The sequence below is a fragment of the Salvia hispanica genome, chromosome 2 (assembly GCF_023119035.1).
Source record: "Salvia hispanica cultivar TCC Black 2014 chromosome 2, UniMelb_Shisp_WGS_1.0, whole genome shotgun sequence".
NCBI lineage: Eukaryota > Viridiplantae > Streptophyta > Magnoliopsida > Lamiales > Lamiaceae > Salvia > Salvia hispanica.
This window is the reverse complement of record NC_062966.1, coordinates 19,935,243-19,950,342: the sequence shown is the minus strand read 5'-3', so window position 1 is coordinate 19,950,342 and position 15,100 is coordinate 19,935,243. Positions and strand designations below refer to the sequence as shown.

The 15,100-nt window shown below is 32.1% G+C and overlaps 1 protein-coding gene across 3 annotated transcripts; it reads left to right on the top strand.

The window, feature by feature from the left end:
* The first annotated feature begins 11,494 nt into the window (after positions 1-11,494).
* On the top strand, positions 11,495-15,035 carry LOC125205817 (transcription factor bHLH49). 3 transcript variants are annotated; one of them, XM_048104962.1, is made up of 10 exons: positions 11,495-11,737; positions 12,000-12,159; positions 12,321-13,198; positions 13,308-13,535; positions 13,658-13,723; positions 13,807-13,875; positions 13,974-14,045; positions 14,147-14,344; positions 14,424-14,514; positions 14,591-15,035. In XM_048104962.1, exons 3-10 carry the CDS (start codon positions 12,407-12,409, stop codon positions 14,626-14,628), a joined length of 1,554 nt encoding a protein of 517 aa, XP_047960919.1. In that variant the 5' UTR covers positions 11,495-11,737; positions 12,000-12,159; positions 12,321-12,406; the 3' UTR covers positions 14,629-15,035. The 3 variants fall into 3 exon arrangements, with proteins under 3 accessions (XP_047960919.1, XP_047960920.1, XP_047960918.1); XM_048104963.1 differs by lacking the exon at positions 12,000-12,159 and having other exon boundaries at positions 14,430-14,514; XM_048104961.1 differs by lacking the exon at positions 12,000-12,159.
* Positions 15,036-15,100: the final 65 nt, after the last annotated feature.

The following is a 15,100-nucleotide window of genomic DNA, read 5'->3' as shown; positions in this document are numbered from 1 at the left end:
CAATTTGCAGTAGCTATATATAACTGCCTATAGCTCAAAGTTTAGAGCATTAAAATCTTTTGTTAATTCAAATTTAATGGCTACCTTTACTTCAAATTATCAACATCGCATGCAGCATTCTCAAGCACATTCCTCCATAAATTCAAGGAAAATAGTAGTAACTGCAACTGGAAAAAAAATCAATATTTTAACCGATGCATGGTTCACATTTTCGGTAGAGTCAAATTAATGCATAAAATAAATCACACTACACGGTTAAAAATTGAAGAAAGCACAATAACGTGTTTGTAGGTAGGATTTCCTCACGGTGAGCCTAAAATGAAACGTCTCACTAACGGTTGGATGTAGGATTTTTCGTCGGTATTTCCGTCGCTAATTCTTAGCGAAAATTTTCCGTCGGTAAACTGACATTTTTTTAGTGTAAATATGATACATTTATGTTTTTGGGAAATTGATCTGAGATAATAATTTGCATGTCTATGTCGACAATTTTTTGGACGCCGGAAAGTTGATTTGTTGATACTAATGTACCTTGAATTTATCTAAATTGAATTGAATGCCTATGGATAAAAATTGATCATTATCAAATATATTTGAATCAGAAGTACTATATTATTGTGCTCTATCACTATGGGCTGGATCTATTTGGGCTTTTATTATATGAGTGGGCCGTTTCATATAGGGCAATCAAATATTTGGGCTTTAAATTAGACGGGCTCTAATTCCGTGCATAAGCCCAACTATTCGGCCCGTTTCCAACATTCCACAGAATATTGGCTTGAGAGAAAAATGAAATCTTTTTAATTTAACAATATTTTTTGTTACGATTAATTTTATTATCTCATACAACTTGTTGGTCGAAAATATGATATGATACTTCATTTGGTGAAACATTTTTTAGTAAAACAAATCTAGTAAGATTTATGTAGAAAATCGTGAATACAACAACATAACATATTCTAACAATTTATTTGCGTATGTAGGCAATTATGGTAGTAATTAATAATTAATTTATACAAATATTTAATTCAAAATATTGATTCGACCCAACTAATTAGATAAGATAAACTTAGCATAAATGGTAATTGGTGCATATTGGCTTCTTCTTTTTTAATCAGAAAGAATGATTAGACATTTAACCAACCTTAGCTCTATCTATCCCATGGAATTTGGGATAGTTAGGCACAATCTTTATGGTAGGGCTTAGAAGTATTATGATAAAAATTGAAAATCCCACCACTTTAATCCTGTTTCAGTGGATAGTAAATTTGTGAAATAAAATGATTGTACTCATGTGTCACAATCTTTATGATTAATAGGCTTAGTGATAGAGACAGCACCAATTTTCCTTTCCAATAAAGTAAGCAAAATATTATTAGCTGTCCCTTTCATTTTTCAGATCTATAATCCATTTATTGCAGTTCGATGCTATTAACAATCAGCCCTCATTGACCTAACATACCATTCCATATCAAACGTAATGAAGGAACAAATGTGACAAAGTTTGCTCTCATTTGGCAAACCCTAGACTTCCCAAAGCAACCTGCCAATTCCAATTTCAATTGTTGTACCATGGCTGTTGCTTGTTTCACTGCTTTCGATCGAGATTCGTGCCCTCAAAATAAATGATTGAGATCCTAAATTATAATTAACAGTTAGTTTTACAGTGAGTGAAATAGAATAATAGTCGAAACCAATGTCTGGTGCAGACAACAAACTCGCATGTTAATCGTACAATGACGTCGACTTGGAAAGCAGAGGCACGATCATTGCTAGCAAAGGACGACCGGTTGAAGAACGAAAGTGAACCCAGCATGAAAAAATAGAAAAATAAATTATATAGATATAGTACTTCTTAGCATAAGTTTTGATCATAACTTTACATTTCGAAGTCAAATTATTTGAAGAAATTAAACAAAGCGGATTGATGTCCCTATTCTATAGCAAGCTCCGTCATTATCATAAAGAAATACTATATGATATTAAGAGCATTATAGTGACCTTTTAAAGGGTTTAATTCATTTTCTAAGTGTTAGGCACTACTCTATCCCAATCAATATTTGTTAATTGGACATATAAAAAGTTCTCTTTTATTTAACGACCTACCTTTTTGATCCTCTTCATATAATCATTTATTCACTAAACTCAGTACATATGTGCATAAAATTTAGAAAAATGATTTGTTGAATTGTGATGTAAAGATTTGATTCCTTCCCACTCTACCATAATAGATATCAATGTACCTTTTGGATTACAATCTAAGCATTTAATTATTGAATTTGTGTGCGCATGAATTAATTTGTAGAGGCAGAAATTAAACACAAAGTCCAGCCAACAATTGTTGAAACAACAAATGCTTTTATATGCTCTGTCACAACAATATTTTCCAATATGGACCATACTACTTATGTAGAGTAGATATCGTGGTATAACATTAGAACATGCGATGTCACTCTTTGCTTGTGATTTGTGACTGCTCAATTTCTTGATTTCAACCAAATTTATAATATTGTGCTATAAGGCCGCCCAAAATGTACTAGTTTGGTCTAAACAAATTACTTGTACAAGTTTCACATTAGATTTGAAAAAATCAATTGGATTAATCCATGCATGTATGGGATATACTATAGGAATTGGTTAAAAAATAAAAGTCCTGTTATTATAACAATGCTTCGGCTTTAACTTTTATGAGATTATATTGAAGAACTAACTAGTCTATTTTGACCATGTGAATTATTTTTTATTTATTTATTTATTTATTTATTATTTTATGGTTAGAGAAGGTGGACCGAATTAATTAGCAATGTAAACACTGATTTAATGTGAAATGAGCTGTTATGAATCTGAACTGCTTCACTTAGTCGGTTTGACCAAAAGTTTATCACTGAATATTCTTTTATACTAATTGGCATGCAATAAGTGATCATAATAGTCATTTGGTCTAATTATATATCTGCACAATTTTCTAAATCTTTGCTGCAACATAGTACAAAAACGGACTCCCATTATATGAACTTAAACGTGCTTTCTCTCAATCATATGAGTAGTATATACATTATTATACATGTTCCATTAAAAATAAATATTTTTCTTTAAAGGTTATTGCATTAAAATATAAATAACACTATTTCTATTTTTTTCACTCTCTTACTTTACTCTTTCTTCATTAATAATTAACAAAGAAATATTACATAAAATCTTATGTTGAAAATCAAATATTTCATATTTAATAAGATAGAGGCATGAATATCTCAGCTTATGTGTGATAGAGAGTAATAATCAAAGAAACAGGCTTTGATTCTTTGTTAAAGGTAAAGCTCTTAATTGGTAAGAGATCTCTCGAATCACCAACTACAATTCCATGTTGCTTTAAGGGGGTATATAAAATTTGATAATTTATTTTATTAAATAAGTACTACATTGTTAAGTTTTCAAAAAGAAGAGCCAATTGCCAACTATGAAACAACTTTCACACTTGTCCTAATTTAATGTACGACATTAATCAATAGGCCCTAATAAATAAGTGCACAAAATTCCACGTGGCATTGTGGCAATGACCCATCCGTGACGTAAACGTTAATGGCTTCTTCTTTTTAATTGGTTAATAGTAGTACTATATCCGTCCAAAAAAATAAATAAAATTATGAAAAAAACAGATTTTAACGAGTAATTAATAAAATAAAAGATGAATAGAAAAAGTGTTGGAAGTAATACTAGTGAATTGTGGAGTTCACATGTAAAATGATGTCTAGAATTAATAACAATATTTAAAATTTGTCTAATTTTAATAAACATTCCAAAATTTTAAAAATAGTCTATTTTTTATGAACATAATTAATATTTTCAATAAGGTCCTCCTCTGGAGAATCTAATCAACTTTGATTTCTTTATTGATAAAAGTAGGAAGAAGTAGTGGTAGCATCAGGCTGTTTTTATTCAATGTCTTCGTCTCTGTACTAGCTTGTTGTAGATTTTTGTTTATGTTTTCTTGCGTGTGTACAATACATGTATATGTAACATTTATTTTTTCAGAAGTTAAAGGAAATATTTACATCTATAAATATTACTCCATCTATTTATAATAGTGGAGACATTTCTTTCCGAAATGAAGTGTATAATATAATGTTAAGTAAAAAGATAATAAAGTTGGAAAGAGAAAAAAATATGAGAAAAAAATAAGAAAGGAAAAAGTAAGTGTGAAAAAATATGTTAGTACTTTTTATTAAAAAGAAAAATGACTATGCTATTATGAAACGACCAAAATAGAAAAATTACTCTACTGCTATAAAAGAGGGAGTACTAGTACCGATAGTGAAGTGTAGTGTCATCTTTTGCTGAATGGAAAATAAAGCTATAGTAGTACCACGAGGGCGGGTGGTCGCCCCCCTCTTTGACCGTTCGGACAGACAGCCTTCTCAATTTAAGTCATACAAAATGTAGTAGTCCAACGGTTTGGTTAATGAGTTTTTAACTAAGAGGTCTAGGCTTTAACCCTCCTATTCCATTTTTTACTTTTTTATTTTATCAATTCATATTTCTTTGTATTATCAAAATAATACCTTTAAATACTTTATAAAATCTAAACTTTTACTACTAATTTGCATATATTATGTTGTTATATTTATTCTTTAGTTAAAATTATTTAATCTTGTGTTATGTTTTATTGTCCTAATATACTTATAATTTGTGATCCATGCATTTTAATTATTCTTCATGTAACAAAATAAATTTTTAAATATTTTTGTAATCTAAATTTTACTGCTCTACTTGTATCACTTTTTTATATAATATTTACAATGATTTTGAATGTATATAATATTTATAATAATCTTTTTTACATGAATAATACATATTTGTAAGCTGATACATGTTTATATATTATTAACTATGTTAGTGCTACTTAATATTAATATAATATTATTTTTTTATTATTAAAAATAATATTAAATTATATATTTAATATTTAATATTAAATTCTGCCTCCACCATTTTCGGGTCTGGATCTGCCACTGGTTGTACTCTATTTCATATGAATGTTTTTTTTGAAATAAATTACGACTACTCCCCATGTCCGTCAATAGGAGTCTCATTTATGTGTTGCACGGATTTTATGAAATATTAAGAAAAGTGGGTAGAAAAAAATTAGTGGAATAAGAGTCTCACTTGTTTATATTAGTTTTAAATGAAATATGTGTGGAATGAGTTAGTGGAAGGTAAGACCCTATTACCAGTTATGATAAAAGTGAATCGATACTCTTATTTGCGAACGGATTAAAAGTGAACCGAGACTTTTATTTATGGAAAGAGGGAGTACAAATTATTACTAGTACTATTATAATTTATGAAACGACAACTAGTCGTAACGCGTTGTTCTGGTAATTAATGAATTAATTAAATACAAAGATAATTTGATAACCTTTTCACGCATAATGTACGAAAATAGTACTTCTGGTCAAAAAATATGTTACCGTACTTTCCATTTCTTTCTCAATTCTGGATTAATATATGTGATATTTACTAGTAAAATTACTTTTCGTAAACAAAGATAATATCTCCTTTATCTCCAAAAATAATCTATGTTTATAGAAGTATAAACGTAGAAATGTTATTATTTTGCATTAAATATAATAATAATTTTGAGTGGGGCATATATACTCGAGGGGAGTGTTATATTGCTAACTCAATGCTTAATTGCTAACTACAACTCAATAATAGCCATTAGATATTCAAATTAAAGGCCTAGATCATTAACCACAAAATATCAATACGATCAACAAAAAACGTCAATAAGGCTATATGATTAATTCCAATAAAAATCAATAGGGGTATTAATGTCAAGTTAGTTATAACTAACTTTTAAAAGAAATCCCAAAATTTTAAATTCATATAACATATATCAAATTAAAGATAATTTTATAAGGATTCCAACGATATACTACATGCATATGTTCCGACGTCAAAATTTGAAAAAAAAATCTAGAATTTTCGTATTTTTCGTACACAGGCTAATGTCAATACAACTAAGATAATATGTCAATATAAAGCATATATAATGTCAATCCTAAATTTGTGTTGACATTCTCAAAGCATTGTGTTGATATTTTCGAAACATTATATTGACATTTTCATCCAAAATTCTAATTTGGCGTTTTTTTTAAATTTTTTTCGGTTTAATTAATAAAAACGAAAATTACACGTGACAAATTGTAGACCACGCGTTTTTTAAAATCATGTGGCCTTAAATTAGTGTAGTTAGCAATTAAATGATAAGTTAGCAATTGATCACTCTCCATATACTCGATTGGTTATAACTAAATCCATGAAAATTACACAGTATATATGTAAATTTTGATTAATACAGAACTCAAATTTATAGTTGTTTATTCATCATACTTTTATTAGTACTACATTATTGATGCTATTACTATATACAACCATAATAAAAAAAATGTAAAAGAGTAGGTCTCCTCATTTAAAACTCATAAATGGGTTTTTCCAAAAATTCCTAGTAAAACCAACCCAATCAATACAAATCATTTCCCAGTCCTTTTGTAGAATTATTAAATTAAACCTTGGATTAAGTATTTTAGTACACCTATTAGAATTTGTGAAGCAGATTCATGATTCTACGATTTAGATCTTTGAAATATTTACATATATATATGCAAGTCCCGATGCCAACTAATAATGACATGAGAGAAAGGAAGAAAGAGACAGTCCATCTACAGACCTGCCAACATTTTTAAATCAAATCTTATTTAGATTTGAGAATATAAACTTACCATAAATTATTTTTTAATCTTGCTTGCTAGTTGCTTCCAAACCCTTTTTTTTTATCAAAAGGTTTTGTTTGACTGCCATATCTTATTGAGTAGAGACTGATTTAAGGCTTATTTAATCAACATCGGTTGTTTATTAGTACTCCCTCTTTTCCAAAAAATTCTATTTATTTTTTTCACTCATTTTGCAAAAAATAATGATAAATAGATAAAGTTGAAAGAGAGTAAAATAAGAGAAAGAATAATGTAGGTAAGACTATTCTCTTTACTCTCTCTAATTTAACTATTTATTATTATTTTCGCAAAACGAGTGTGAAAACGAAAATGGAACAATCTTTCTGGGACGGAGGGAGTAATTATTATCTCCCCGATTCAATTTATTGGTAAACTTTGTTTTTGTATTTTGACGTATTCTTAATTCTTTATTTTGATAAAAAAAAATGCTCAATCCATTCAAAGAGGCGAACAGTAAGACACAATCCTCAACCATGTCATGGATTAAAGACACCAACAAGACTTTTTTCTAGTGTAGCACCAAATTAGAAAAAAAAAATATTGTTGTACTCTAATAGAAAACACAACTCTAATAACTTCAGCTTGAACGTCAAAAGCTAGTCAAGTCAACAAAAGCACAGTCTACAGCTTAAATGCCTCAAAAAATCAAAAAAATCGAGACCCAGCAACATGCCCTAACCAAGTTAACAATAAGAACAAAGTAAAACCACAAATAGCCAAGTCAAGGCTCCTAAGTACAAAAGTTCAAAACAAACATCAACCTAAAACTAAGGTCCAATTGCCGCCGCAATCAGATGGACATACCTTATTATTGTGTGTTCCGTGTGTGATCAAGTTCCTAATATCTATTAAGTTATCCATCAAAAGACTTGATACGAAAGGAAGTCTGAACACCATCCTTTAACCAATATTCTCATTCGACATAGCCCATAAGAGTCTTTTCTTCTCGAACTCCTAGGGTTTGAAGTTTTGAAAAACTATTTCCTTTCTAATATCTCAAATCGACCATGCATTGACATTAAACATGGATATTCATATATCATTGTCTTCCAAATTAATTTTAAATATAAAAAATTTCTTTTATCCTTTTTAGTAAGCGAAAAAAGCCTCAAATTTTCTAAGATTGAATGTTACTGTAGTGATGAAATTCGAATTCAATTCATACAATGATCAAGTGACATTTATTTGTGATTTAATATCAAGCGTTCAAGTTATTAGTATTTCCTCCGTCTCTCTATAACTGAGTCGTATCATTTCTTGATTGTTTTACTATAGCCGAGTCATTTATTTCTTCCGACAAGAATTACTTCTTTCTTATTTTATTCTCTCTTTATTTCGCTATTTTTTTATTTTTACTTTATTCTCTCATTGCTTAACCCTCTTAATTTTTTTTTAAAAAATTCCATGCAAAAGAGAAACGTCTTTAATATAAAAGGATGAAGGGAGCACAATAAGCTAACACAAGACTCTCAAGATATCTTGTCTTTAATTTTGTTGTGGTGGAGTAAGTGTAGTATAGTGTCAAAATTAAATCGTAGAATTTCCTCAAATTTAATGGGCCAAAGCATTAATTTTATAACAATGCATTATAACTATTCTGAAAAATTGACGTAAATTTGTACCTTCAATGGAACCTTAGGCTGTACGATGACGCCAGAAAACACCATAAAATCTGATAGAGGAATCTCTAACATATTGGTCCCATTATTCTTTCTGCATTTTTTTCCATTGCTCAAATCATTATTTGTGAATACATATAATGAAGAGACTTATTAAATTATATCCTACAAACAACTAAGAAAATTGTGGGAAAAGATAAATAAAACACAAATTCGAATGCGCACCCCCAAAATATAATAAAAAAAATTATAAATTTTAATTCGGTAGTGATTAGTTGCTCTTTGAGGATCCAAGATCTTTCTAGATTTGCGTATATTTAAGGAAGAATCAAATCATACACGCAATTTCTAAATAGTACTACTAAACTGCAACTCATGCAAGGAGGAAAAAAAAACTTCCACTTAGAAAGTGAGAGAGGATAATAGGACTATAGGAGTATGATATACAATTACATAGTACAAGAATGAAAAAAAAAATGAAGCAAAAAAAGATGGTACATATTTTGACTCTTTAATTAGGCCAAGCGTACCGGCGCTTAATCAAAGTCTATATATCATGGGGCATTATTTTTATTTTTTTTAATATTTTAATTCTTAACATATAAGGGTAATATAGATATTGCTCAAAAGCATATGATTAATGTAAAGATTGAATCATTGAACACTGAATGTTCATCGTTGTGGACAGGGACGGAACTAGAAATTGAAATAAGCCGGTGCTGAAATTTCACTATAAATACACCAAAGTGCGCGATGCCTCGTATTGTTCATTTACGATTACTTTGACTCGTTTGTAATAGTATTAAAAATATAGTAAAAAAGAAAAATATTAGACAAATATGTGTCTTCTATATAAGTAATTTTATAAACAGGAGTAATTAATGAGTAGAATGTGAAATTTATTTATTAAAATTAATGAAAAATAGTAAATGAATATGTATAGGCATATAGACCAAAAATAAAATATGAGATGAATAATTGCTTAAAAAATACTAATCAATAATGTTATTATACAAATAAAAATAATAAAATTACAAAATATTAATAAATAAATGGATTCATATAATACTGTTCTGATATAAATAAAAATTATAAAATTTTAAATTGTACAGATTGATATTAAAACATTTTTCAAAAGAACAAATATAGTAATATATTCCTAAACACACAAAACAAGAAATAGGATTTAAATGCTGTCTGTTACCGAGATCATAATTTATATGACTCGTCTACTCCTATTTATTCAACAACGTGTTTCTCTTCCCTCTCTTCTTTATTTCTTCATTATCTTCTCTCTCAAGCTATTCTATCTCTGTAAACACTACATCCGATTCTAAGAGGACGGCATCGGCCAAGCCCCCGCTGCAGCAGTGGCTTGGCCTATTCTATCTCCGTCCTTGGTTGTGGATATTTTTACTCTCTAAAATATTGTAATATGCTTTATTTTTTGATAAATGTTATAGTCTTAACACATACTCCATGTATTGGAAGTGGATAATTTTTCATTTTGAAATTTGTACTATTAAGAAACATGATCAATTTCCACCTACTCTTTCTGTCCCATTCCTAAAAAAATACATCCAAAAGAATTCATAGAAATGTTACTTTTCCAGTGTGTAATATGTACTTTTCTCCAAAGAATTGGGCAAAGATTCCACACATATACAAGAATAATCAATGGAAAATAAGATTTGGCCTAAGGTGGGATACAAGTACAGCACAACAAAACACACATAGAGGAGTATATGTATGTAGTAGTGTAAAATAAAATTTTAATAAGGGTTTAAGTTATCAAAAATATGAGAGAGCCTAGAGAGGTAGAGTAGCTCTAGAAGCAATCCAAGTTGGTCATGAAGTGTGTGAAACCAAGCTAGTAGCTAGATATAGGCCTCTTGACCAAATAAACCTTAAAATAAGAACAAATATTATAAACTCACATTCCTAGGTGTAATGAATGTCATTGTCCAAATTTAATTGTTTTAAGATAATAGTAATTTAACATTAAGAGTTGGCACTGTCAGTTGCTAGCTCAATCCAGTCTTATCTTTATTAATTTAAAAACATAAGTACAAACAAAAGTAAAGTTAAATACATAAAAGGCTGTAACAATAATGTACATGCCTTAAGGTACAAATCATGAGACTTAAAAGTAAAGTTTGGATAACAATATATTGGGTGAAAGTTAAAAGTGGAAGATATACGTATTATTTTTATTCAGACATTAAAGAGAAACCTACATAAATTAATATTATTATGTAATGGGAAAGTATTTATGCCATGTATAAGTGTCACATACTCATGCATTCACCATTAATTTTGGAGTACTACTATTTCATACCTACGGCTTTGCTCAGGATTGTGGGATATTTCTTTTCTATTTTGAGTAAATGGAAATTTTGTTAGGTAGGATATTTTTGAGAAGATAACATGAAATATTTGATTGAGCGGTGAGCACTATGAAAATTTGTGTATGACTCGAAATTCCATATATACCAATTTTAGTTTGAAGTGAGTTTATGAATATGAGAGTGTAACCAATTTCAAATGACACCTCTTATAATAAAAGTCAACTAAGACATTAATCTTTAAAATTCAAAATGATGGAATAGAGTTGTCTAACATCAAATTTCACCATTTTATTATTTCCAAGTCAAAGAAAAAGGAAAAGACTATTTTTTACTTAAAATATGAATAGGGCTGAAAATGATCTAAGAATCACCGATTTTGATGGATTAAAATTGACAGTCAACGATCAAATTATTCTTCCAAAAATGTTGAAATTGGAAATGAATTAGTAGAACAATATGTTCGTAATATGGAGTACATTGCAATTATCCGATTTTGAAGAAATTCAAGAGTTTTAACTTCAAATATGTTGAAATAAATTAAAATAACTAACTAGGAGTATAATATAAAATTAAATAGAAATTTAAGTAACAGCTGTGGCGGTGGTTTACTAAAATAATTATGATCAAGAATTTGATTTTCTGTTTTTGATTTGTTTTGAAGCATGAAGTGCTCTGTTTTTTATGCAAGGCGTGGGTATAAATGCAGCATCTTTCCTAATAAGTTATCCTTTTCATTTCCTTCAAATCACCCATTTATTTTGCTTCCCCTCTCTCTCTCTGCGCTCCCTGATCTTGTTTCCCCTCTTTCTCTCTCCTCTTTATTGTTTTCTTGAATGCTCAGGTCACTGTGCTCAGTACATAAACAGTCTCAGCTTTGAACGAAACCAATTCAAATTTTGAAGAAAAAAAAGAATTCTGGAAGGGCTGCTCAAAAACAGTACAGAAGCTCTTAAAGGCAGCCCACAATCTCAAAATGGTATCTTTTCTTTGCTTTTGTTCCCTTTTAAGTTCTGCCTCACCAGAGTACTTACTGGAATCCCCTTTTCTCCATAGGGTTTGTTTTTGAACGAGTAAATGGGGGTGCCTACTCGTATTTATGATGCTCAATTTAATGTCTCTGCTTCTATTGACTCACTTTCCTCTCTCTGCTTCAATTTAATGTCTTTGAGCTCTTTAATTGAGCATAGCTATGTTTTTCCCTCTCTGCATTAATGGGGTTTTTGTTGCTTTAATTTCAGAGAGAAATAGCTTTGGGAACAGTAGTTTTCAGTGGTGTAGTTGTGGCATTCCGTTACATGTTTTTGGCTCTGTGTGCTGTTTTGTTTCTCTTCTCTTCAATTCACGAGTCATACAACTTGGAGAGAGATATTTAATCCCTAATCTGCCCAGCTGTTTCTGGTAGACTACTTTGACTATGTGTTTTGGTGTTCTAGCTGGGCTCATTTATTCGTATCACAATAATTTCTTGAATGCTTTTTGTGAGAATTCTTGGAATTTGTTGATCATTAGGGTTGATAATTTAGGGCACTTCTAATTTGGGTTTCATTTTGCTTTACCAGGAGGTTGTGATTCTTTGAAGGAGTGTAATTAGTCCATTGCTTGTGGTTTCTTCTTCTCCCCTCTCTCTATCTCTCCACCTCTAGCTATGGATGTTGTTGGAAAAGATGCTAGTGTTGAGCCTTCTAATGCAAATGATAATTCTTTAAACTATCACACTCCTAATATGGCTCCAGAGTGGCAAGTTAATGGAAATAATTTAACTAACACGTCTATTGGGATGATGTCCGTCTGCAATTCAATGGTGGAGTCCTCTGCTTGCTCCTCGCCCTCGATGGTCGATTCATTTTGCCCTACGGTTTGGGACCATTCGATTAACGGACAGAGTTTGGGGTATTGTGATGTGAATGTACAGAATGATGTTAGCACTTCTAGTAACCTTGGTTCTGTGAGGGCTGATTTGGGTTGGAACCCAAGTGCAATGCTGCGAGGTGGTATGTTCATGCCGCCTGTTTCGGGTATGCTGCCTAACTTTCCGGCTGATTCTGGTTTCATCGAGAGGGCAGCGAGATTTTCGTGCTTCAGTGGAGGGAATTTCGGTGAAATGATGAACCCGTTTGCTGTTCCTGACCCGCTGAATCCATACTCTCGGGGGTTGGGTGTGGTTCACTCGCAGAGGCATGAAATGAACATGGCCGAGTTGTCCAAAGAGGGTGGTCTGTTTCTGGGGAAGCCGGGGGCTGAAGGGAGCCCTTTCAAGAATGAGAAGAGGAGTGAGAGTTTACATGATGAGGCCAAACAGGGAGTTGGGGTAGCGGGTAATGACTCTGACGAGGCTGAGTGTAGCGGCCGTGGCCCTCAAGAGGAGGTGGCCTGCATGACGGGAGAGTCTCCCGGTAAAGGGCTTGGCCCTAAGAAGAGGAAGAGAGGAGGGGCGCAGGTTTTGATCTTGTTCAGTTGTTCGTTATTTCATTTCCACACTGCAGCAAACATGTGTGCAGCTAGCTAGTCTTTAGTGATTTTTTATTCAGTTGTGTTTGCCTTGCCAGAATGCTCAGAATGATGAGAATAATGAAACCCCAACGCAGTCAGCTGAGACGACAAAGGACACCGGGGAGATGAAACAAAAAGGTGATCACAACACTACATCAAACAGCAATCCTGGCGGCAAGAACGGGAAGCAGGGGTCTCAAGGCTCGGATCCGCCTAAGGAAGATTACATACATGTTAGAGCACGGAGAGGTCAAGCAACGAACAGCCACAGTCTCGCTGAGAGGGTAACAATCCTGTGATCAGTTCTTTGCTCGACACTTGAAATGTGACAATCTTCCATGATTACTGTGACCTACAATTTTGTTTCTTGAATCGAAATTAGATAAATGAACTGTTGATGATGCAGGTGAGAAGGGAGAAGATCAGTGAAAGGATGAAATTCCTTCAGGATCTTGTGCCTGGTTGCAGCAAGGTATTGTATTGTTAATTAAGGGTCAAAATTAGCACAGAAATTCATTGTTACTTGCTGATTTCTTTTTTGTTTTCGTGTATAAGGTCACCGGAAAAGCTGTAATGCTCGATGAAATCATCAATTATGTGCAATCACTACAACGGCAAGTTGAGGTATGGATAAGTTCGCCTAATTTTCAATGGTTCGTAAATATACATGACATTAGTGATTTGTGGAGTTTATCATGAGAATTGATTCACTTGTGTTTCAGTTCCTATCAATGAAGCTCGCGACTGTAAATCCTCGTTTGGAGTTCAACATTGAAGGGTTCCTAACTAAAGATGTAAGATTACTCACCTCCTACACCCAAGTCATTATATATTGTTGGAGCACTCATGCAGTTAGTTCCTAGTTTATCTGAAAAAAGTGACAAATTGATGACAGATGCTACAATCTAGAGGTGGTATGCCGGCACTAGGATTATTGCCAGATATGACTATGCCGTTTCCTCCAATTCATCCGCCACAACCGGGACTTATCCAGACATGTATTCCAAGCAACTCCGCTGAAGCTCTTCGAAGACCAATCAATCTTCAATCACCTTCAGTCTGCGCAGGATTCAAAGAACCTTCTTCTTCTCAAGTAAGCATTTCATCAATGTCTCAGGTAGATTTCCATTCACATCTTCTCCTAATTGAAGATTTCCAACTGAATTCATCAGCCTCAGGTATCCAACTGGGAGGATGAACTTCACAATGTCGTGCACATGGGCTTCACCTCGACTGCTCCTTCCAGTAGCCAGGATTTAAGCGGTAAATAACAATCAAAATCACCATCACAAAATCTTGCTTGATGATCTCAGTTCTTGACGGCTTCCTTTCCATTCAGGCTCTCTGCCACCAGGACACATGAAAGCTGAGCCCTGACCAATCATCAATCCCTGTAATCTAATATCTTCGACTGGATGACCTAGAACGAAGCAATTGAATGTATTCCTGAGCTCAGGCAGATTAGGATTCTCACTAATACATACTTATCCTTGTCTGGCAATTGAAACACTTGCATATACTGGATTTTGGAGTCGGAACTCTCTGGGAGAAAAGGCGTAGCAACAAACGACTGCGTGGTATTCAAGCAGTTCTACTTCAGAGCTGTCGACAAATGAGAATTGTACATTCTTGAGTTATGCTGGGAGAGATTTCTGCAGATGATATTGATAAAAATCAAGTATAAAAATGTTGTCTTTGCTCAAACGTGTTATGATCAGAAAGAATTGGCCTTGTTGAATGGGTGCCTCAAATTCGTAGTATAAAAAAATTGTGCATTGTTTTCATTTTCGTTTTCCAGGTTGCATATGAATCTGTTCATAAATAGTGCTTGTTCAAATCTAAAGCAAGA